A 21913-nucleotide genomic window follows, 5' to 3' on the forward strand; every position below is an offset into this window, starting at 1 on the left:
GCTAAGTGCCCTACCCACATTCATTGATGGCTAGCTACTATTTTGTGCAGCGTTACTTTTACATGAATTACACTTGACAGCTGGATATGTGAGGCTAGTTTCTACAGTTCTACTATTGTTAGTGTGTGATTGAAAATGGCAGCATGCTGTGTCACAGCACAGAGCAGTGTATCACCCTGCTGCTATCTGGCGCATGGTGCCACATGGTTTCTTCTGCAATCAAATGACTGTACATTGTGTTAAGACACAAGCATACAAGCTCTGATCTGACATGATCATTTGCATATGATCAATAAGTTACCTGCATTTTTTATTTCCTCTTAATGTGTATTGTATGCAGCAAACCCTCATTGTAAGAGAATACACTTGAGTGTGCACGTCCACTTTCAATATAAAGTATCTGCCAGGGCTATTTATATTCTGTGCAGTCCAGCAGAGCATTGCAACAGATAGTTCAGCAGCAAGCATCTTGCCAAAAAGCTGTATGGTTTCAGGGAAGCGGTCAGTCATGCGCCACTTGCTTTTAAACCAAAGCAAAATAATAATTCGCGTATTCGTATTTCTTTATCTGTCTTTGCAGATATATTGTTTATTGCAATGGTGCATGGTGAAAAAAATGGTATAAGGAAGTTGAAACAAGCTACTCGGTATGTAAAGCTGCGTCATGCAGGATAAAACAAAATGCTGCAAAGCCACAAAAAGGAAGTAAATTAGTTTTTCACCAAAAAAGCTTTTTAGTTAAATTCAGCAGCATCCCCTTGTGATGTCTGCCAATTATGCAAATTAATACATTTCTAGCATAAGTATAAGACATTTATTTGAAGGTAAAAACCTTTAATTGGCTACTATATATGGTTTTTTTCGATTTGCTCTTGAAGTGGTCTTTACTTTGCTCCTCTCGCACACTGGACACTGACCCATTTAGACACACAAATGGCTTAAATTTGACCCTCAGTTTGCATGAACTGGATTTAAGCAGGTCACACTCCGGATGCATGCTAATTCACAACTTTTTTTAAATAGTTTGTGTCCTCCTTACCAGAGCTCAGGACTGGTCAGTGCAATCCTTCACCCAGTTGCTTTTGTTTTTAACCCACCACCTCATGAATTCTTTAAATTCACCATCCAGTTATGTGTTGGAGCAAAATTAAACGTTTCTCCAAAATGAGTGCTAAGTGGGTTTATAGCCTAGAAACAACATCATGTGTGTTTGCTTCACCTGGGGGGTCCTGCGCAGACAGTTTTGAATTCTGAGAAAATAGGAAGAAAACAGCTTGAAATCTTCCAGTATGGGTTATTTCCAAAATCACTAGTGGGTTACCATCTGGCAGCTTGTATGGTTTATTTGTAATGCATCCTAAAGCGGCACATTGCTCTGACGGTGAGAGGAGCGGGTAATGACAGCGACAGCGGCGCCGGCTGTCCTTGGCTTTGCCTGCCTTTGGCACCAACTGCTACAGGAACCTGTTATGAGGGATTATTCTGAAGACACTGACTTCTTTGGGGAGCTTTTTAGTTTCTTCCACCACATGTCTATAAACTTTGACACTTTGCCTCCTGACTTCATTTCATCATACAGTTTTCTCAATATCAGCCATATTGTGCACGCATATATTTTTTATTCCTCGTTGTCTCAGTATTTTCCACAGTACTCCTTGCATATACACTATAATTATCATAGATTCATTCTGTCCATTTGTCCTCTAATTAATACACAGATTTAGACATGGATAAAGTCCTCTATCACCATATTGAGACATATCGGGATATAATAAATGGACTGCTTTTTATATAGCGCTTTTTCCAATCTTTTACGATCAGTCAAAGTGCTTTACAACACGTCAGCATTCACACTCATTCACACAGTCAGAGGCTACCGTACAAGGTGCACATCAGCTCGTCAGTAGTGATAAACACACACACTCACACGCACACACACACCACACACACACACACTGTTGGCCATCGGGAACAATCTGGGGTTCAGTATCTTGCCCAAGGACTCTTTGACATGCTGACTGCAGGGGCCCAAAACGTAGAACTAGTTGTTGGTTGTGTAATTCCTAATATCCCAGAATGCTCTCTGTCTGCCTGTATGTTATTTTCCTTTTATGTCTTTCTAGTTGCGTCTGCAGCGAGATTATGTAATATAATCCGGCCTGGTGTTTGTACTTGTTCATGTTTCCTTAATAGACAGTGACTCAAACTCTTTTGCGTCACCAGAAAATGGCATTATTAAGTCCGACAAGGTCTATGAAGTCATGCTGGCCACAGACCGAGCCCATTTTCTCCAGGTGTAATCCCTACATGGATTCGCCACAGTCAATAGGTACGTCTGCTCTCCTACTGTAATCGATTATGCATCGCAGCACAGTCTGGTATCACAAGGGATGAACTAACAAGATCTCTCTTTTAACGGTATTGCGTCCAAAAACTGCTAAAAGAAACAAACAAGAATAATGTGAAATAGTTCCTGGTATTATAATTAGGAAGTGATTCCTCTCAGTATAAACATTTGCTACAACTGTCTTTAATCATAAAAAATTGTTGCTATTAATGAGTGTGATGCATTATTTATCACTGTTATTCAGTATTTTGATTCAAGTTGTTCTCTGCATACCTCTCCGTCTGTCTGCTAAATAAGTATTAATAAGGGACCAGGAGAGATAATGTGCGCCATTTCACGTAAACTTATATATGTCTTTACTTTAGTATCAACTATATAATGTACATTAGTTGGATTCCCATGAGTGTCTTACTTGAAGGTCCAGAACATCTCCATCATGCTTGTGTTCACATAAAAGCTGTGGGTCTCCTTCAAATCCATCTTCCATGTCAGAACTTCCATGATTCCCAATTGACCAAAAGGAAATCTTGTATTCTAAATCAGACACACAATAATAAGTGTTAGGTCCAATTTGAATTAAAATCATTGTAAAGCGAAGGAAATAAGAAGGACAATAGTCTAAGACAGTTAGATCTTAATCAAATGTCTTCAGTCACAATCACAATTGTCTCTCATCTTTCAGGAATTAGCCTTTATACCTGATAGTTCAACATGTACAACCTTACAGCTAATATAACATTTGTTCGTGCACTGGTCGCATGCCGAAGGGAAACCGTACGCATTCATAAATCGTATTAAGTCATGGTTTCAGGTACACTATGTGTAAGCTCGCTAATTAGAAAATCCAAATCAATTCATAGATTTTTCTATGAAGTTCGGCAACAACATTAACTGACAACTTGCCAACCTCGTATCCCACGAGCCCAGTCGCAAAGATGTCTGGTGCTGCAAAGACGAATGCGATACAGTGCGCCATCTGGTTTTTACTGATTTCTGGGAACACTACTTAGCATTTACACCTCCATGAAACAGTTTCACACACTTTAAATAATAAAAACCGATTGCTGTTAGCTTAGCATTCATGGGCAAAACCGCCGGAGCGTACGCGCTGCTAATTGTACGTACTACGGTGGCCCAGTAAGGCCAACTATCAAAATCAGCCGACTTTTCGCACATTTATTATTAAGTTCTGTACCTCACGAGGGACATTTTTGACTTTACATTAATAATAATCAATTATATAATATAATATAATATTATATAAATATAACTAATATAATATATATATATATAAATCCAAAAATAGTATATATATATATTATAAAATAATTATATATATATATAATTTATCTTATATTAATATCTTCAGGTCTCATTTAATGCATATGACCATTTTTTTTAGCAAGGGTGTGTTATATTATTTTTTAAATTACATTTATTAGTTTAACCTCAGCTCCTATAATTAGCCATAATAAAGGTGTAGCCAAAATACAGAAAAAAATGAATGAATATTTGGTATGTTATGACCAGGACTAAATACTTCAAAGATTTAACTAATTGAAAGTGGAACATACATATACATATATACTCTCGTATGTTTACACTGATTGTTTATCTCTTTTTTGTTGCTTGTTTTATTTGTAGACACAATACTTTTTTTTTTGTATAATGGTACCTGTATTGTTTATTGTACAATATGTTTTTGAGTTTTCAACATTTTGTATAAAACCACACTGTGTACATACTTACAAATATCCATATCATAATAATATAAACATATAAACATATACATGATATATAAATATTAATGAACACAAACATATGAAAAAAAGATTTAAAATAAACACAAATCCCATTAATAAATTGTGAAATAATAACAATAATGGATGAAATGATATTAATAATAAAAAAATAATGATATAGTTTTTAAAAACATAGAACATTTACAGTAGCTTCATATATGCCTATCTGGCGTTGTATATTTTCCTTGTGCTATAATAAACAAATACAATAAAAAAATACTATAACTAATGTCGCACTCCACCTACGGCCACATAGATTTTACGGCGGCAAATTTATTACGCATTGAGTAAGCATGCAGCTTTTTTCTGTTTGCAATATACCGAACTGAGGACTTACATTTAAACAACAATCATATAATTTTAATGGCACTGTTTGAGTATAGGGTGTGTGTAAGTGGAAGACTTGTGGATGTCCAGTGACGTCCCGTCTGCGCTGGAGGTTGTCAGCTTCATCGGCAGAACATTTGGCGCAGGCGCGGCACTGAACCAGCTGCTGTCTACTTACTCCGCAAAACGTGTTTAATAATGCCTGGAAATCTGGAGGACCAGCCACGCAGAGCTTGTCAACAACCTCCGCAGTAAGTCCTAATGTTTTTGTACGCGGTTGCAGCACCGACGTTTCGCAAACATCTCGCCCAAAAAAAAACGGTTTGATTTGAAGGCTCGAGGTTTTAACTCAGGAGGAGGAGCGGTTGCTAGCAGCTAGTTTGCTAAGCTATGTTGTTGTTGACCTAGCATTACCGCTCTCTCCTCGCTCCACCTCTTTCCCAAACCATGTTTGCCTGTGGTGGAAGCAGAGCCTTATTCCGTTCGCTGCAAAAATAAATTAACAGTAAGAGGAGAGAGAGATAAGAGAGAGAGAAGGAGAGAAAGAAGAAGAGAGATGAGAAGGAAGAGAGAGAGAGAAGAGGAGAGGGATGAAGACAAGAGAGAGAGAGAGGGGGGAGAAGAGAGAGAGAGAGAGAGATACACACAGAGGGAGAGAGAGAGGGGGGAAGGAGAGAGAGAGAGGGGGGAAGGAGAGAGAGAGAGAGAGAGAGAGAGAGAGAGAGAGAGAGAGAGAGACACACACACACGGGAAGGGGGGGCAGAGGACAAAGGAGGGGAAGGAGCAAAAGAAGGAGGAGGGGGAGAAGGCGAAGGGAAAGGGGGAGCAGGAAACAGAACGACAGGAAAAGCACAAGAGAGAGAGAGAGAGGAGAGAAGAAGAGAGAGAGAAGAAGAGAGAGAGAGAGAGATATATATATATATATATATATATATATATTAGATATAATATATATAATTAAAAAATATATATATAAATGTGTGTATATTATATATATATAATATATATATATATATATATATATATATAGTACACACACACATATTTATATATATATTTTTTAATTATATATATATATTTTTAATTATATATATATATATATATATATATATATTATATATATATATATATATACACACACACACTGTAATTGTTGTGCATATGACAAATTAGTTGAATTATCAAAATAATTTATTATTTTGATAATTCTAATTTAAATTGTTATCATTAAACAGAACTACATTAAAATCACAATGTATATATATATATATATATATATATATATATATAAGTTTATTGGAAACTGGTACTTTACAAATGACAAATAGAAAATACAAATCTGTGTTCCAAAATTGCTTTCCCCCCTTCTTTAGTGCGTTAAAACAGAGATATAAACAGCACCTTCCTCTAACCCCCCCCACCCATCCCAACATCTCAAAAACAGACAGAGAAGAAACACAAATACAATCTTACTTTCAGCAGAGTGTGCCTCCATAAGTGAGAAGGGGGTGCTGCCTTGTCTCACATCCCAGACACAGAGCATGCCGTCCTGTCCTCCGGTGGCAACAATGTGCTGTTGGTTCGGATGCCTGTCCACGCAGTGCAGAGGCACCCTATCCCCTGACCTGAAGGGAAAACGCTTATTAGAACTGCTTACAATCAAATGATCCACATACAAAATGCACTTTGATAGATTGATCTTACAAGGAGAGAATCTGGGACGGCGAGTTGCTCTGTTGTCTGAAGTCCCACAGCTTGAGTTGGCCGATAGAATTCACGGTCAAGATCTCTGTTGTCCTCAGGTAGGTCACGGCATGAATCGTGCTGCTGTCTGCGTTCTCTGTGAAAGGTTAAAGGTCAAGTCACATTATACTCATCGACTCATATGATGTGAAGGTGCCGTCACATGTTTAACATTGTAATTCTTCTCAGGTCATTTTTTGGACTTTTTGCCTTTAATAGATAGAACAGTCGTAGAGAGAGTAGAGCGAGGGGGGGGAGGGAGAGGGACATTTTATTACACGCGTTTGCCTCTTTTATTTAATATGTTAATATGTGCACTGTCCCTTTGCTGTTGCAACGCTGTACATGTCCCCTCTGTGGGACAGCTACAGGACTTCTGACTTTAATGTGACACGATGCTACAGCAGCTTAATCTTCTCACCTATGACTCGAACCACTCCCTCCTGGTCGGCTCTGAAGACGATGATCTTGCCATCTTCACCAACTGTGACGATCTCAGGGCTGCTGCACACAACACCAGTGCAGGGAGCGTTGTCACAAGGGTAACGATGCACTCGTGGCCAGCTTTGAGAAACCGATATCGTCTGCAAGGACAGAATACATTTTAATAATTACCAAACCACAAGCATGTTATATATCCAGTTTAACCGACATTCACTTCCTTGAACTGCAACATATTTGTGCAGCCATTACCAAGTGTGGTGATGTGACTTTAGTCATGTTAAATAAGGGTTTATAATGTTATTAATAACATACCTTGAGGACATGATCTGTAACTCTGTTACGCCTTTCACAATGGGCAAATGGCCTCAGAAATACAAGACAAAGGTCAAGCTAGGTAAGTCGACCCCCTCGTTACGCCTAGCTAAGATCAGGGTTAGGAGCCAGGTCAAATGTTTGTCTGCTCAGTTATTGGACCGTTCTTTTACCTACTGTGTGGAGGTTTGGGGAAATACATACAAAACAATCTCAAACCAACTCATTTTGAGAGCTATAATAATGGTAAATGCTCTCAAATTTAGAAATATAGTGGACTTTAAAACTGCAAACTAAGTTTACAAAAACAAATGCACAGGTCGGCTCGAGGTCTGTGAACGTCTATAAACTGTCCCAATGTTAGAGGCTCATTATTGATGTCCAGCTCTTTGAAACTTTTGCATCTGAAAGACAGAACTCTGCCAGCGTGTACCTCACTGTTTTGGTGGTGGCGGAAGATGGTGACTGCTCCAGTGGACGATGTTGTGACAATTCTGTCTTGGTCCAAAAACTGTAAAAGAAACAAACAAGAATAGATGTGAAATTAGTCCTGGTATTATAATTAGGAAGTGATTCCTCTCAGGTATAAACATTTGCTACAACCTGTCTTTAATCAATAAAAATGTTGCATTAATGAGTGTGATGCATTATTTATCACTCTTTATTACAGTATTTTGCATTCAAGTTGTTCTCTGCAATACCTCTCCCGTCTGTCTGCTAAATAAAGTCTAATTAATAAGGGACCAGGAGAGATAATGTGCACCATTTCACGTAAACTTATATATTCTTTACTTTAGTATCAACTATATAATGTACATTAGTTTGGATTCCCATGAGTGTCTTACTTGAAGGTCCAGAACATCTCCATCATGCTTGTGTTCACATAAAAGCTGTGGGTCTCCTTCAAATCCATCTTCCATGTCAGAACTTCCATGATTCCCAATTGACCAAAAGGAAATCTTGTTATTCTAAATCAGACACACAATAATAAGTTCGTTAGGTCCAATTTGAATTAAAATCATTGTAAAGCGAAGGAAATAAGAAAGGACAATAGTCTAAGTGACAGTTAGCATCTTAATCAAATGTCTTCAGTCACTAATCAACAATTTGTCTCTCAATCTTTCAGGAATTAGCCTTTATACCTGATAAGTTCAACATGACAACCTTACAGCTAATATAACATTTGTTCGTGCACTGGTCGCATGCCGAAGGGAAACCGTACGATTCATAAATCGTATTAAGTCATGGTTTGACAGTTACACTATGTGTAAGCTCGCTAATTAGAAAATCCAAATCAAATTCATAGATTTTTCTATGAAGTTCGGCAACAACATTAACTGACAACTTGCCAACCTCGTTATCCCACGAGCCAGTCGCAAAGATGTCTGGTTGCTGCAAAGACGAATGCGATACAGGTCGCCATCTGGTTTTACTGATTTTCTGGGACACGTACTTAGCATTTACACTCTCCATTGAAACAGTTTCACACACTTTAAATAAATAAAAAACCGATTGCTGTTAGCTTAGCATTCATGGGCAAAACCGCCGGAGCGTACGCGCCTGCTACTTTGTACGTAGCTACGGTGGCCCAGTAAGGCCAAACTATCAAATCAGCCGACTTTTCGCACATTTATTATTAAGTTCTGTACCTCACGAGGGACATTTTTGACTTTACATATAATAATATCTAATTATATAATATATATATATATATATATATATATATATATATATATATATATATATATATATAAAGCCAAAAATGTATATATATATATATATAAATAATTATATATATATATATATTATTCTTATATATAATTACTTCAGGCTATGTTAATGCATATGACCATTTTTTTTAGCAAGGGTGTGTTTATTATTATTTTTTAAATTACATTATATTAGTTTAACCTCAGCTCCTATAATTAGCCTATAATAAAGTGTGTAGCCAAAATACAGAAGAAAATGAATGAATATTTGGTAGTTATGACCAGGACTTAAAATACTTCAAAGATTTAACTAATTGAAAGTGGAACATACATATACATAATATACTTCTCGTATGTTTACCTGATTGTTTATCTCTTTTTTGTTGCTTGTTTTATTTTGTAGAACAATAATCTTTTTTTTTGTATAATGGTACCTGTATTGTTTATTGTACAATATGTTTTTTGAGTTTTCAACATTTTGTATAAAAACCACACTGTGTATACATACTTACAAATATCCAGTATCATAATAATATAAACATATAAACATATACATGATATATAAATATTAATGAACAAACAATATGAAAAAAAGATTTAAAATAAAACAAACTCCCATTAAATAAATTGTGAAATAATAACAATAATGATGATAATGATATTAATAATAAAAAAAATAATGATATATTTTTAAAAACAATAGACACATTTACAGTAGCTTCATATTATGCCTATCTGGCGTTGTATATTTTCCTTGTGCTATAATAAACAAATAAAATAAAAAATACTAATAACTAATGTCGCACTCCACCTACCGGCCACCATAGATTTTACTGCGGCAAATCTTATTACGCATTGAGTAAGCTATGCAGCTTTTTTCTTTTGCAATATACCTGAACTGAGGCTTACATTTAAAACAACAATAGTATGTATTTTTAATGGCACTGTTGAGTATAAGGGTGTGTGTAAGTGGAAGACTTGTGGATGTCCAGTGACGTCCCGTCTGCGCTGGAGGTTGTCAGCTTCATCGGCAGAACATTTGGCGCAGGCGCGGCACTGACAGCTGCTGTCTACTTACTCCGCAAAACGTGTTTAATAATGGCCTGGAAATCTGGAGGAGCCAGCCACGCAGAGCTTGTCAACAACCTCCGCAGTAAGTCCTAATGTTTTGTACGGTTGCAGCACCGACGTCTTCGCAAACATCTCGCCCGAAAAAAAACGGTTTGATTTGAAAGGCTCGAGGTTTTAACTCAGGAGGAGGAGCGGTTGCTAGCTAGCTAGTTGCTAAGCTATGTTGTTGTTGACCTAGCATTACCGCTCTCTCTCGCTCCACCTCTTTCCCAAACCATGTTTGCACTGTGGTGAAGCAGAGCCTTATTCCGTCGCTGCAAAAATAAATTAACAGTAAGACACGTTAACTATACAGTTTATTTGTGCAGCTTCACTTTTAGGTTAGCTTGCTAGCTCTATGTGCGTCATTTGGCACGTTGTCGCTAGCGCTGCTAAGTGCCCTACCCACATTCATTGATGGCTAGCTACTATTACTGCGTTACTTTTACATGAATTACACTTGACAGCTGGATATGTGAGGCTAGTTTCTACAGTTCTACTATTGTTAGTGTGTGATTGAAAATGGCAGCATGCTGTGTCACAGCACAGAGCAGTGTATCACCCTGCTGCTATCTGGCGCATGGTGCCACATGGTTTCTTCTGCAATCAAATGACTGTACATTGTGTTAAGACACAAGCATACAAGCTCTGATCTGACATGATCATTTGCATATGATCAATAAGTTACCTGCATTTTTTATTTCCTCTTAATGTGTATTGTATGCAGCAAACCCTCATTGTAAGAGAATACACTTGAGTGTGCACGTCCACTTTCAATATAAAGTATCTGCCAGGGCTATTTATATTCTGTGCAGTCCAGCAGAGCATTGCAACAGATAGTTCAGCAGCAAGCATCTTGCCAAAAAGCTGTATGGTTTCAGGGAAGCGGTCAGTCATGCGCCACTTGCTTTTAAACCAAAGCAAAATAATAATTCGCGTATTCGTATTTCTTTATCTGTCTTTGCAGATATATTGTTTATTGCAATGGTGCATGGTGAAAAATGGTATAAGGAAGTTGAAACAAGCTACTCGGTATGTAAAGCTGCGTCATGCAGGATAAAACAAAATGCTGCAAAGCCACAAAAAGGAAGTAAATTAGTTTTTCACCAAAAAAGCTTTTTAGTTAAATTCAGCAGCGTCCCCTTGTGATGTCTGCCAATTATGCAAATTAATACATTTCTAGCATAAGTATAAGACATTTATTTGAAGGTAAAAACCTTTAATTGGCTACTATATATGGTTTTTTTCGATTTGCTCTTGAAGTGGTCTTTACTTTGCTCCTCTCGCACACTGGACACTGACCCATTTAGACACACAAATGGCTTAAATTTGACCCTCAGTTTGCATGAACTGGATTTAAGCAGGTCACACTCCGGATGCATGCTAATTCACAACTTTTTTTAAATAGTTTGTGTCCTCCTTACCAGAGCTCAGGACTGGTCAGTGCAATCCTTCACCCAGTTGCTTTTGTTTTTAACCCACCACCTCATGAATTCTTTAAATTCACCATCCAGTTATGTGTTGGAGCAAAATTAAACGTTTCTCCAAAATGAGTGCTAAGTGGGTTTATAGCCTAGAAACAACATCATGTGTGTTTGCTTCACCTGGGGGGTCCTGCGCAGACAGTTTTGAATTCTGAGAAAATAGGAAGAAAACAGCTTGAAATCTTCCAGTATGGGTTATTTCCAAAATCACTAGTGGGTTACCATCTGGCAGCTTGTATGGTTTATTTGTAATGCATCCTAAAGCGGCACATTGCTCTGACGGTGAGAGGAGCGGGTAATGACAGCGGCGCCGGCTGTCCTTGGCTTTGCCTGCCTTTGGCACCAACTGCTACAGGAACCTGTTATGAGGGATTATTCTGAAGACACTGACTTCTTTGGGGAGCTTTTTTAGTTTCTTCCACCACATGTCTATAAACTTTGACACTTTGCCTCCTGACTTCATTTCATCATACAGTTTTCTCAATATCAGCCATATTGTGCACGCATATATTTTTATATTTTTCATTCCTCGTTGTCTCAGTATTTTCCACAGTACTCCTTGCATATACACTATAATTATCATAGATTCATTCTGTCCATTTGTCCTCTAATTAATACACAGATTTAGACATGGATAAAGTCCTCTATCACCATATTGAGACATATCGGGATATAATAAATGGACTGCTTTTTATATAGCGCTTTTTCCAATCTTTTACGATCAGTCAAAGTGCTTTACAACACGTCAGCATTCACACTCATTCACACAGTCAGAGGCTACCGTACAAGGTGCACATCAGCTCGTCAGTAGTGATAAACACACACACTCACACACACACACACACACACACACACACACACACACACTGTTGGCCATCGGGAACAATCTGGGGTTCAGTATCTTGCCCAAGGACTCTTTGACATGCTGACTGCAGGGGCCCAAAACGTAGAACTAGTTGTTGGTTGTGTAATTCCTAATATCCCAGAATGCTCTCTGTCTGCCTGTATGTTATTTTCCTTTTATGTCTTTCTAGTTGCGTCTGCAGCGAGATTATGTAATATAATCCGGCCTGGTGTTTGTACTTGTTCATGTTTCCTTAATAGACAGTGACTCAAACTCTTTTGCGTCACCAGAAAATGGCATTATTAAGTCCGACAAGGTCTATGAAGTCATGCTGGCCACAGACCGAGCCCATTTCTCCAGGTGTAATCCCTACATGGATTCGCCACAGTCAATAGGTACGTCTGCTCTCCTACTGTAATCGATTATGCATCGCAGCACAGTCTGGTATCACAAGGGATGAACTAACAAGATCTCTCTTTTAACCAAAAGGCTATCAAGCGACCATCAGCGCCCCACACATGGTATGACTTTAAAACCCTTTCAGACATTTGTGCAGTAGTAGTCGAGAGGAATACAAATATAGTTCCCCTTTGTGTTCCAAATGTAAGTGGATTACAATGGCAGTTCAACAGATCGATATTTTTGTTGAGTGTTGGCATGTCAGCTTTGTCAACACACTGAATATTGATAACTTTATGATGCCACCAGACACGGCAAGAGACGAGTAGAGATGTTGGCCAGCGAGCTGTACCCCTCAGATGTGCTGCCTAGTGTCAGATGCAACATGAAGGCTGAGTGATGGGTCGTAATGCTCTTTCCTCTCCCTCCACCCAGCACGCCTACGCCCTGGAGCTCCTACATGACCAGCTGTATGAGGGGGCCAAAGCTCTAGACGTCGGCTCCGGCAGTGGGATCCTGTCCGTTTGCTTCGCACGAATGGTGAGCCACACATGACGGGTAAACGCATACGATTTCTCTTTGGTGGCATTCTGAATGATGTGTGATGTTTCTGTTGTTGCATGAACTGAGCACCATTGCTCCCTCTTGTGCTTTTACAGGTGGGTGCTAAAGGGAAAGTTATAGGCATTGATCACATCCAAGAGCTGGTGGACGATTCTGTAACCAATGTGAAGAAAGACGACCCCAGCTTGATAACATCGGGCAGAATCCGGCTAATAGGTAAGACTTTATAAAAGCAGACGGTGTAATGCTCCTTAGTCCTTGCTATCTTCTCTTCAGTGGGGAACCAAAGATCCAGTAGCTCAGTAGACTGTTGAATAATTGAGCAGTGAGTTCCAACTACCATGTTTTGACAGATCGTGGGGGGGGGGGGGGGGACGTGTTTATTTAGACACTTTCTGTATGCTGCTATAGATTCTGTATTTGGAAATGTGGTCTGTAAATAATTATACAAACTATAAAAAGGAAGTGACTCCAAGCTAAAGAGCCGAGAAGGAGCAGACAAAGAGTTTCTGCAGGATGAAAAGGTGGGGGCTGCAGCTGCAGCTCATTGCGCCCTCACTTTAAACAAGACATAAACTGTTTGATGTCAAAAAGTAGCATTGGAAGAGGTTTGTTTTTGGCTGATATCAGAATAAACTATTTGAAGACATCACTTGTCATTGAAATATTGTTGGATTTCTTTTCTCTGTGTCATCCAGCTTTGTATCTTTGTATCTTTGTATCTTTGAGCTGTGGAACAACGTCAGATATAGCATTAAAGAAGCGCTGCCAGCACAGAAGTTGTTACATTTAACTGTGTGTGTGTGTGTGTGTGTGTGTGTGTGTGTGTGTGTGTGTGTGTGTGTGTGTGTGTGTGTTTCAGTGGGAGACGGGCGAATGGGCCTTACTGAGGAAGCGCCTTATGATGCCATCCATGTCGGTGCAGCAGCTCCTAACGTCCCCCAGGCTGTGAGTGTCTGAGAGCCGATGATCGAGGTCACGTTGCCCCACATGTTAAATGAGTGTTGGTCCGATCCCCTCACTACCTCCACACCTTGTTTCTCTGACAGCTTCTGGACCAGTTGAAGCCCGGCGGCCGGCTGATTCTGCCCGTCGGCCCGGCGGGGGGGAACCAGATGCTGGAGCAATACGACAAGCTGGAGGACGGCAGCACCAAAATGAAGCCCTTGATGGGGGTGATTTATGTGCCTTTAACAGACAAAGACAAGCAGTGGTCCAGGTGGAAGTGACTTCCTTCTCCCCCTCCTACCCCTCTCTCTCTCCTTCTCACAGTGGCACAGGTGACATGGTGTGGCTTGGAGCAGGATATGGATCACAAGGGGCTTCATTTTGCTGCTTGTTGACATTTTTTTTGCTTCTTCCATACCATACCCAACTAGCTGCACGTTTCCTTCATCGCTGTTTACCCCCCCAGTTCCAAATTGGTTGAATAAAACCTGCCTGCCGAATGCAATTTGAAGTGATGGTTGTTTTGAAACTCAAACACGAAAAGAAAACACTGAAATAGCAGCGGTGTGAAGACGTATGCTTTGTTTTCAAGAGCATGGCTTCTTTGTCAATTTGGTTTCTCCAAATACATTAAAACCAAACCCCCCCCCCCGACTATTCTGTTTGATCTTCTACTCTGTGAGATGTAGACAAAAACCAATAACTGTTTGCATGCCGTCGTAACTCTCGACTTTGTGTTTGCACGACGGGAGGATTGTTGTTTTTCTCGTGTCTCTTTCTAACATTTGACTTGTGTTTGTCACAGGGATGAACTTTGAAGAGGAACACCGCCCATAATCCACCTTTTTTAAGTTTGAACCTGGAGACGACTCGGATGGGGTCCAACAGCCCATGACGGTGAAAGCATAACAAAACATGCTCCTTTTTGTTTAAGTCTAACGATGGACTAGAGTATCGCGTTGACAGACAGCCGAGGCGGGCTGGGAAGAAAGACTGCTTGAAGCTCAGCACACAAATATTGGAGACGGCTTTTTGTTAGATTTTTCAGACCTGCATCTTTTTGGTTGCATTTTCTTTTTAACTGCTGGATTTTAGATGTGTGGGGGGTTTTTTTTTTCACCATTTGAATTGCAATCAGCCATTTTTACAGTATTACATTTCAGCAGCATCAAAGCTGAATGTAGGAGGGACGCCGGACAATGACGAATAACTTGGGTAGCTACAGCGTGTGTGTGGGGGTGCGCGTGTGTGTGAGGAGATCATCCAACTGTAGACTTCTCTGCTAACATATGAGCTTTTCCCCTGGCAGCAGTATTAGGAACACACAATGGCTGAAGTAACCAACACATCCTGTTAGATGTGCAGCACTCTTACGTCATGCTACACATAGAATAAGCAACGCATTGGATTATACTGAACACTACTCCAAAGAGAGCCGAGCACTAATAACACCGACACACGTGCACACTCACGGCTGTGCTTCGTGTTGCATTTAACAACTTGCGCAGGCATTTACTAAACGGGTTAGTCACTGCTTTGCCAAAATAAACTCCCAACAATATAAAGCAAATGAATGTCTGTTTTGTTCTTGAAATCAAAAAGCTCATTTTATTTTGGTGGTTTGGCTTTCACACTTTCTGGAATGGCACATGAAAATAAAGAGATGCTTATGTTTTTTGGAGTATTGATTCTTTAAGCACAACCTCACAAAATGTTGTTTATAGAACGTTCTGCTCATTTAGAATGATTTGTATATTTCTATTAATATTAAGTACACATCATGTGGAGTGTAGACCCCTAACAACCTCACTGCTCGCTAGATTACTTTGTCAACAGATTGCACAGGTGTTTGATATATAATAAACTTTAATATCTCACATGAAAGACAGCACTTTGAGGGAATACACGTGTGCAAATATAGTAGATACTCCACATTAGTTTGCTTATTAAAGAAACATATGCAACAGAACAGGAATAGATTGTGACCGATAGAATTTGCTATGGCTTTATATGCTTCTGAGAAACTTCACCTTCAGGAAGTTAACTTAGGTCAAATGTTTAGCACACACATGCCGCGTTAGTGCCACCCGGTGGCAGGAATACAGCATATCTTTGTGCGATACATTTGAATAAAAGGGGACAAAGAGTCCGTTGCACTGCATGTTTCCCAGAAGTCATTGGGGCTGATTCACAATGACATTTTCTTAAAACAACATAAATATGAATGAACAAGCATCTGAATATATGACGATGGCTTTGAAGGCAGCATCTATCAGCAGCGGGTTTACCAGTCAGCGTGGGGATGTTCAGAAACGTTCATGACAGCAGAGAGTTGGGAGAGCAAATCCAAAAAGTCCTGGCTCAGGGCACAACAACCATGTTTCTGTTTGCTGCCCCCCCGGCTGATTGGCTACAGGTACATGCCGTTGATGAGGTAATCGGACTCCTCTGTGGTGAGGGGTCGCGCTTTCTTCAGCTTGTGTCGAACAAGTCTGAGACGACAGCCGATCATGAGCAGCAGCAGAGTGGTGATGATTAGGCCGAGAGCCAGAGGAAGGATCGCACCTTCAGGAGGAAACGGCAGCCAAGAAGAACATTAGGAAGAGGTACACATAAGACACGATGCAGTGATATAAAGCTAAACTTTACCTGACTCTGGTACTGGATGTCCTCCTATTACTGGAAATGGTTTGGAGATGGAGACGTCGCTCTCTGCTTGGCTCTGGGAGACTTTAGGGGCAGCTTCCATGAAAGATACAAACACAATTTAGATTTAGAGACAGGTGACACTTACTGATATGTCAATAAAGTTTTATTGAAATGGCTTTACCTATCTCAGTCTGTTTGGTGATGGGCGGAGCCACAGTCGCCGGTTTGAAAGCTGGACCTAAAAGATGTTTACGTTAAGAAAAGTACTAATTATAGTAGATTTATGTTTATATTAAAAAAGGAAATGGACAAGAAGCAGATTCTCACCTTTCTGTATACATTCACTGACGCAGTCCGATTCCTGGAGGAAATTGTTATGGTTGCCCTGGCAACCGCCATACAGGAAGTGTTTGCATTCTCCCGCAATTTGGTCATAATACCAGCGCGGGAAGGTGCCTTTACAGGGTCCGACCACCGGAGCTGCAGCACATGGATCTACGGCAAGAGAGAGAACGTTTGATTTACTTTGACAGTTTGATGTTTCACACATCAGACTGCCTCACACGGCGTGCAGAGCTGAACGCATTAGTTGATCGAGAGAAAAGGTTATCGACGATGTTGATAAACAAGCAATCTGAAGACGCCTTCGATGCCATTCAACTTCAACTTCAACTTTTTATTGTCCCCGAGAATAAAAGGAAACTTAACTTTCAGCTAGTGAAACATAAAGCACACAGATCGGCACATGGACTCACTCAGGTACGACGTCATAATGAAACACATGAATACATCAGGTGACAACAGGACGCCTCGAGTATCGTCGCTGAAACCATCATCAGCAGCCTCCAAGTCATTCAGCCCGTTGGACCTGAACGTCTGGACTTCCTCTCTCTCTTAAACACTGAGGTATCCTCGTAGTTAGCCAAGCAATAAGACCCAAGACTGAGCATTCGTGACATAAAGACTCCTGAGAATGTAATACCTGCGGGGGGAGAAGCCCTTTTGGTCAGTCTCAGCCTGATTCAGGGATCAGATGGCGGAGGGGACAGAGGGGCTTTGTTCCAGCACTCAGAGGGGACGCAGGCAGAGAGCTGCTTTCCCAGGGAATGCTGAGTGTCCCTGTGGCTTCGCCAGCATTGAGCTCAGTGCTATGACTCCATGGCTGCCTACGGGGGCTCCATCTGCTTCTATGTCCAGACATGAACTAATAACACTCTCTGCGTCTTTACAAAGGGACAGTGCACTAATGACACAGTGACGGAGGATCGGATTGTTAAGCAGACATTTGAACAGATAGTAAGTAAAACAAACAAACTAATGGCGAATGGCTTTGAGGTAATCCAAAAGTAACGTCACTTTAATATTGTGATACTTGGACTAAGTTACTGACTACATGGTTAAAGTGACCCTCCCAACCCTGCCTGTGAGTGTGAATAAAGTGCATCAAACATCAACACAACATTACCTTGACTGGCTGAAGCCCCCTGCTGACTGGGACTTTGTGGGGGAGCGGCCTGGCTCCTGTCCTGAGGTGGAAGGATGTTCTCGAGGGTCTTTCTGGGCCCAGTCTGCAGCATGGAGCCATCCTCCGCCTCCTCTGTCTGGGCTGCAGGCAGGTCAGCAGGGTGGGTCACTGACTTCCTGTTGCTGTTCCTGTTGTCAACTGAAGAAATCACAGAAAGACTAATGAATGGTGAGCAGGTCAATAAAAGGCTTTTCCTTCATTCAACTGATCCTGATAATACAAGAGATTAAACAACACTGTGCATTCACCATGACAAAAAACACAACATGCATTTCTTACATTTTGGGCAGAAGTCTTCGTCCGAGCGGTCAGTACAGTGTTGCTTCCCATCACAGGCGTAAGTGATGTCAATACAGCAGCCGTCATCACACTTGAATTGGTACTTTGAACAGAAACCTGTACACACTGTGGGCACAGGAAGTTACAGCCTTGCACCGCAAAACAAATCTTTCATTAGTTTGAGAACGGTAAAGTGCTGTATATGATCGCTGATGTTGTCGCAGCATTAGTGCCGGTTGAGATAAACAATCATTGAACATTATAATATATTGACACATGCACCTCTTAAACAATAACCTTGAAAGGAGCTCACAACAAAAACACGACGCAGATAAATGTTTTGGTGAACACTTCACCTTCTGCCTGGTGTTTTGGTGGCAGCACGGTGACGGAGACGTTGTCAGAGCTCTTCTGGCCCGCTGTGTCTGTGACAGTCATCTGGAAGGAGTAGACGCCCTCCTGCAGGCCGCTGATCTTCAGCAGCCCTGGATGTGTCGCCTTCAACGCAAAAATGATCAGATTTTCATTAATCACATATGCACAGATTGAGACCTTTCTACGTTGGTCTCTAGTAGCAATACATTTATCCTCTTCCAAGACAAAGTTAAAGGATTTTTGAGGAGTGCTCTGTTGGTTTAGGGTCTAATGGAGGCAACAAAATGCAAAACAAAACATATATAAAAAAAAAAACAACATTTAAAATATGGATTCAATCCTTTTTTTAAAGTAAATGTAGTTTTTATACACAATATACACATTTTTTGGGACAAAATAACCACCAAATACTGTCTTTTTGGTTAATCCAGCAAAGTAAATACCTGAAAAATCAAAGTATTTCATCCGATTGATGCAAAAATAACATAAAATCCAATATTACCATAAAACAGTTCATTTACATCATTATGCACAATGACCTAATACATCTTGTGGTGCTAAAGGGATGAATACATCTTTCCTCAGAGACTCAGGATCACCCACAGAGCATGCTGTAGGGTGACCTACATGTTGCCTCTGAGGCAGTGAACAAAGGGCAGGATCCAACATGGCTGCTGTCCTTTGGGCAGGTTTGCACGTAATAAACTCTTATCTCTGTTGGTACAGCGAGGATTGTGGAGCTCTGGCCACAAGCCGCCCTGTTGACTCACTAATACAAACAGGCAATCTGATACCGGTGTGTAATGGTATGCTTTGTATGTCTTTGACATGTTTCAATGCCCGGAATATCTCTGTAACATTCATCTTAATATTGTTCATGTGCCTCCTTACAGATAAGCACATTTTAATATGGTATCAAACTGGACGGATCCCTGAGAGAAGAACAATAGAGCCATTATTCCTGTATGTTTTCAGGCTTTCACTCTCAGATGGAGCACCCGAATTAATCTGCATACAATCATTTCACTGCAAAATGTCTATTAGTGTTCACTGACCTTCATATTGATGGCTGTTTCCCCCTTGACGAGAGTCCATTCATAGTAGTCGATCTCATGGTCGTCCACGCTGTCTCGCCCATCCAGGACGGCCCAGTCCGTGGGCAGCTGGATCACCACATCCTGTCCAGCATCGCTGCGAGGAGGCTCATCCACATCTGCAGAATCACACACCATGCTAATATAGAGGCTACATGCTTACTCTATTTCAATTATAATCCTTCTTGTCACTATATATCCTGTTTCACTTCACTATATTCCACTAATATGCTCTTATCCCTGTATCGCAGTGAGATATCTTTACTATTTTTGGGAGGTGCATTTAAACATTTTAACATTGTGCTTATTTAAGGCCGCAACTCTATAAATGTTCAGAAAATAAGCAGTGACAATTTCCTTAAAAACTAAAAGTAACGTCTTCTGATATCTTGTTTTGTCTGACTCACAATAAAAAAAACACAAAGATATTCAGTTAAGAATGATATACAACTTATATAAGTCGAAACAAGAGAATATTTAGTATGTTTACTTGAAAATGTGCTTTATTTGACAGTTGATGAACCATTTTACCACTGTATGTTATTTTGATCATCAGTGTTTCAGTTGAACTAGGTGGAAACACACTTACACACTTTATTATAGTTATTGTTATAGCATCCATAGTGATTAGTTGATTATAACTAGTGTGTTATACCACACTTAAGCACTAGTTAATTAAGCTTTAAAGTGTGCCCTGCAGGTTTTAATATTCAGGTGGTTGTAATCTCCCACCTTGTGTATCCACCTCCTCGGGACGTCCTTCCCCGGGCCTGTGCGCGGAGCCGCCGGGTGGAGCAGGGAGGTGTCCCTGCGTGGTGTTGGGAGTCCGGCTGTATGTGGTGAAGCCCTGCTGCGGTGCGAAGGAGCAGACATTTTTGTTCCTGTAGGTGCAGTTGAACAGGTAGCAGCTGAGGCTGTCCCCGGGCTGCCTCAGGTCCTGCTGCACCACCGCCACGGTGCAGTGGGGCTGGGAGCAGCAGGCGTGCAGACAGTCCTTCCAGGTGTACACCCTGTCCGGGGCCAACAGGAAGGTGGCCCCCTGCTCGATGGAGGCCTTGGCTCGGATGATGCGCTCCCCGACGGCATTGAAGTCGCCCACACAGGAGTCAATCACGTCGCCTGCTGCCTTGTACGTCTGGTCCTGCTGGAGCTGCTTGCGGAACTCCTCCAGGAGCTCCTCCACGCCGGTTATTTTGGATTTTAGATCCGATATTGGCAAAGACCGGGAGTCGGTCGGGGCTGCGCTCAACAACACAACACAGGCGAGCAGCAGCCGGGGATGCTGAAGAAGAGCCATGTTGTTCCCGCGGCGTCTCCCTCCTCTGCCTCCGGCTGGTCTCCGACACATCCACGCAGCAACACACGGCCTTCCTACATGAAGTAATTCTCCGTGATATTGATGTAAAACACGATATTTTACATTAATATTCGTTACGAGTCGTTCGCGAGCGAAGGAGCTAACGGTTTGTCCTCTGACGACGATGCTAGAAATCTGTCGTTGTCATGGGGAAGAGGGAGACGGCGCGAGACCAGCAGAAACACTGACGTCACAGTGATGGATAAATATGTAGAGCGAGCACCTGTAGCTCTGTTTACTGGGATATATGTATATAAATATTAATAATATGTGTATATTTAATATATTAATATATATCTATATATATTAATATATATATATTAATACTACTCTATTATATCTCTGCTCTCTTTATCTTCTCTTACCGTGCCACCATTTATCTAATCTTCATCTCTCTCTCTTCTCTCTCTGTCTCTCTTCCTCTCTCTCTATATATCTCATTCTCTCTCTACTGCCTCTCTTCTCGTCTCTCTTCCTTCTCGTACTCGTCTCTCTCTCTCTCTCTCTCTGTCAGCTCTCTGTCTCTTCCTCTTCCTATCTCTCGCTCTCTTTCCTCTTCTCTTCCCGTGCCCCTTGTCGCCTACCTCTGTGATCTCTTCC

General features: G+C 40.8%; 3 protein-coding genes across 4 annotated transcripts; 1 reads left to right on the plus strand and 2 right to left on the minus strand.

Annotated features, from left to right (window-relative positions):
- Positions 1-4374: 4374 nt before the first annotated feature.
- On the minus strand, positions 4375-8575 carry LOC115005979 (nucleoporin Nup43-like). The gene is made up of 7 exons (XM_029427977.1): positions 8330-8575; positions 7822-7944; positions 7410-7487; positions 6642-6804; positions 6182-6317; positions 5951-6102; positions 4375-4391 (listed from the first exon to the last, which is right to left on the minus strand). Exons 1-7 carry the CDS (start codon positions 8447-8449, stop codon positions 4375-4377), a joined length of 789 nt encoding a protein of 262 aa, XP_029283837.1. The 5' UTR covers positions 8450-8575.
- A 1067-nt stretch (positions 8576-9642) lies between these two features.
- On the plus strand, positions 9643-15709 carry pcmt (protein-L-isoaspartate (D-aspartate) O-methyltransferase). Of its 2 annotated transcripts, none has more exons than XR_003832007.1 (8): positions 9643-9838; positions 12414-12518; positions 12613-12644; positions 12958-13062; positions 13182-13302; positions 13949-14034; positions 14136-14366; positions 14840-15709. XR_003832007.1 is itself a non-coding variant. In XM_029427980.1 (8 exons), exons 1-8 carry the CDS (start codon positions 9670-9672, stop codon positions 14850-14852), a joined length of 801 nt encoding a protein of 266 aa, XP_029283840.1. In that variant the 5' UTR covers positions 9646-9669; the 3' UTR covers positions 14853-15709. The 2 variants fall into 2 exon arrangements, 1 of the variants encoding a protein (XP_029283840.1); XM_029427980.1 differs by having other exon boundaries at positions 9646-9838; positions 14136-14305.
- Positions 15710-15882: 173 nt separating this feature from the next.
- Positions 15883-21473, minus strand: lrp11 (low density lipoprotein receptor-related protein 11). The gene is made up of 9 exons (XM_029427979.1): positions 20689-21473; positions 19918-20075; positions 18844-18985; positions 18488-18613; positions 18149-18346; positions 17011-17178; positions 16865-16921; positions 16684-16776; positions 15883-16599 (listed from the first exon to the last, which is right to left on the minus strand). Exons 1-9 carry the CDS (start codon positions 21302-21304, stop codon positions 16445-16447), a joined length of 1713 nt encoding a protein of 570 aa, XP_029283839.1. The 5' UTR covers positions 21305-21473; the 3' UTR covers positions 15883-16444.
- Between the last annotated feature and the right edge of the window lie 440 nt (positions 21474-21913).

The sequence above is a fragment of the Cottoperca gobio genome, unplaced genomic scaffold (assembly GCF_900634415.1).
Source record: "Cottoperca gobio unplaced genomic scaffold, fCotGob3.1 fCotGob3_422arrow_ctg1, whole genome shotgun sequence".
In the NCBI taxonomy this organism is placed as follows: domain Eukaryota; kingdom Metazoa; phylum Chordata; class Actinopteri; order Perciformes; family Bovichtidae; genus Cottoperca; species Cottoperca gobio.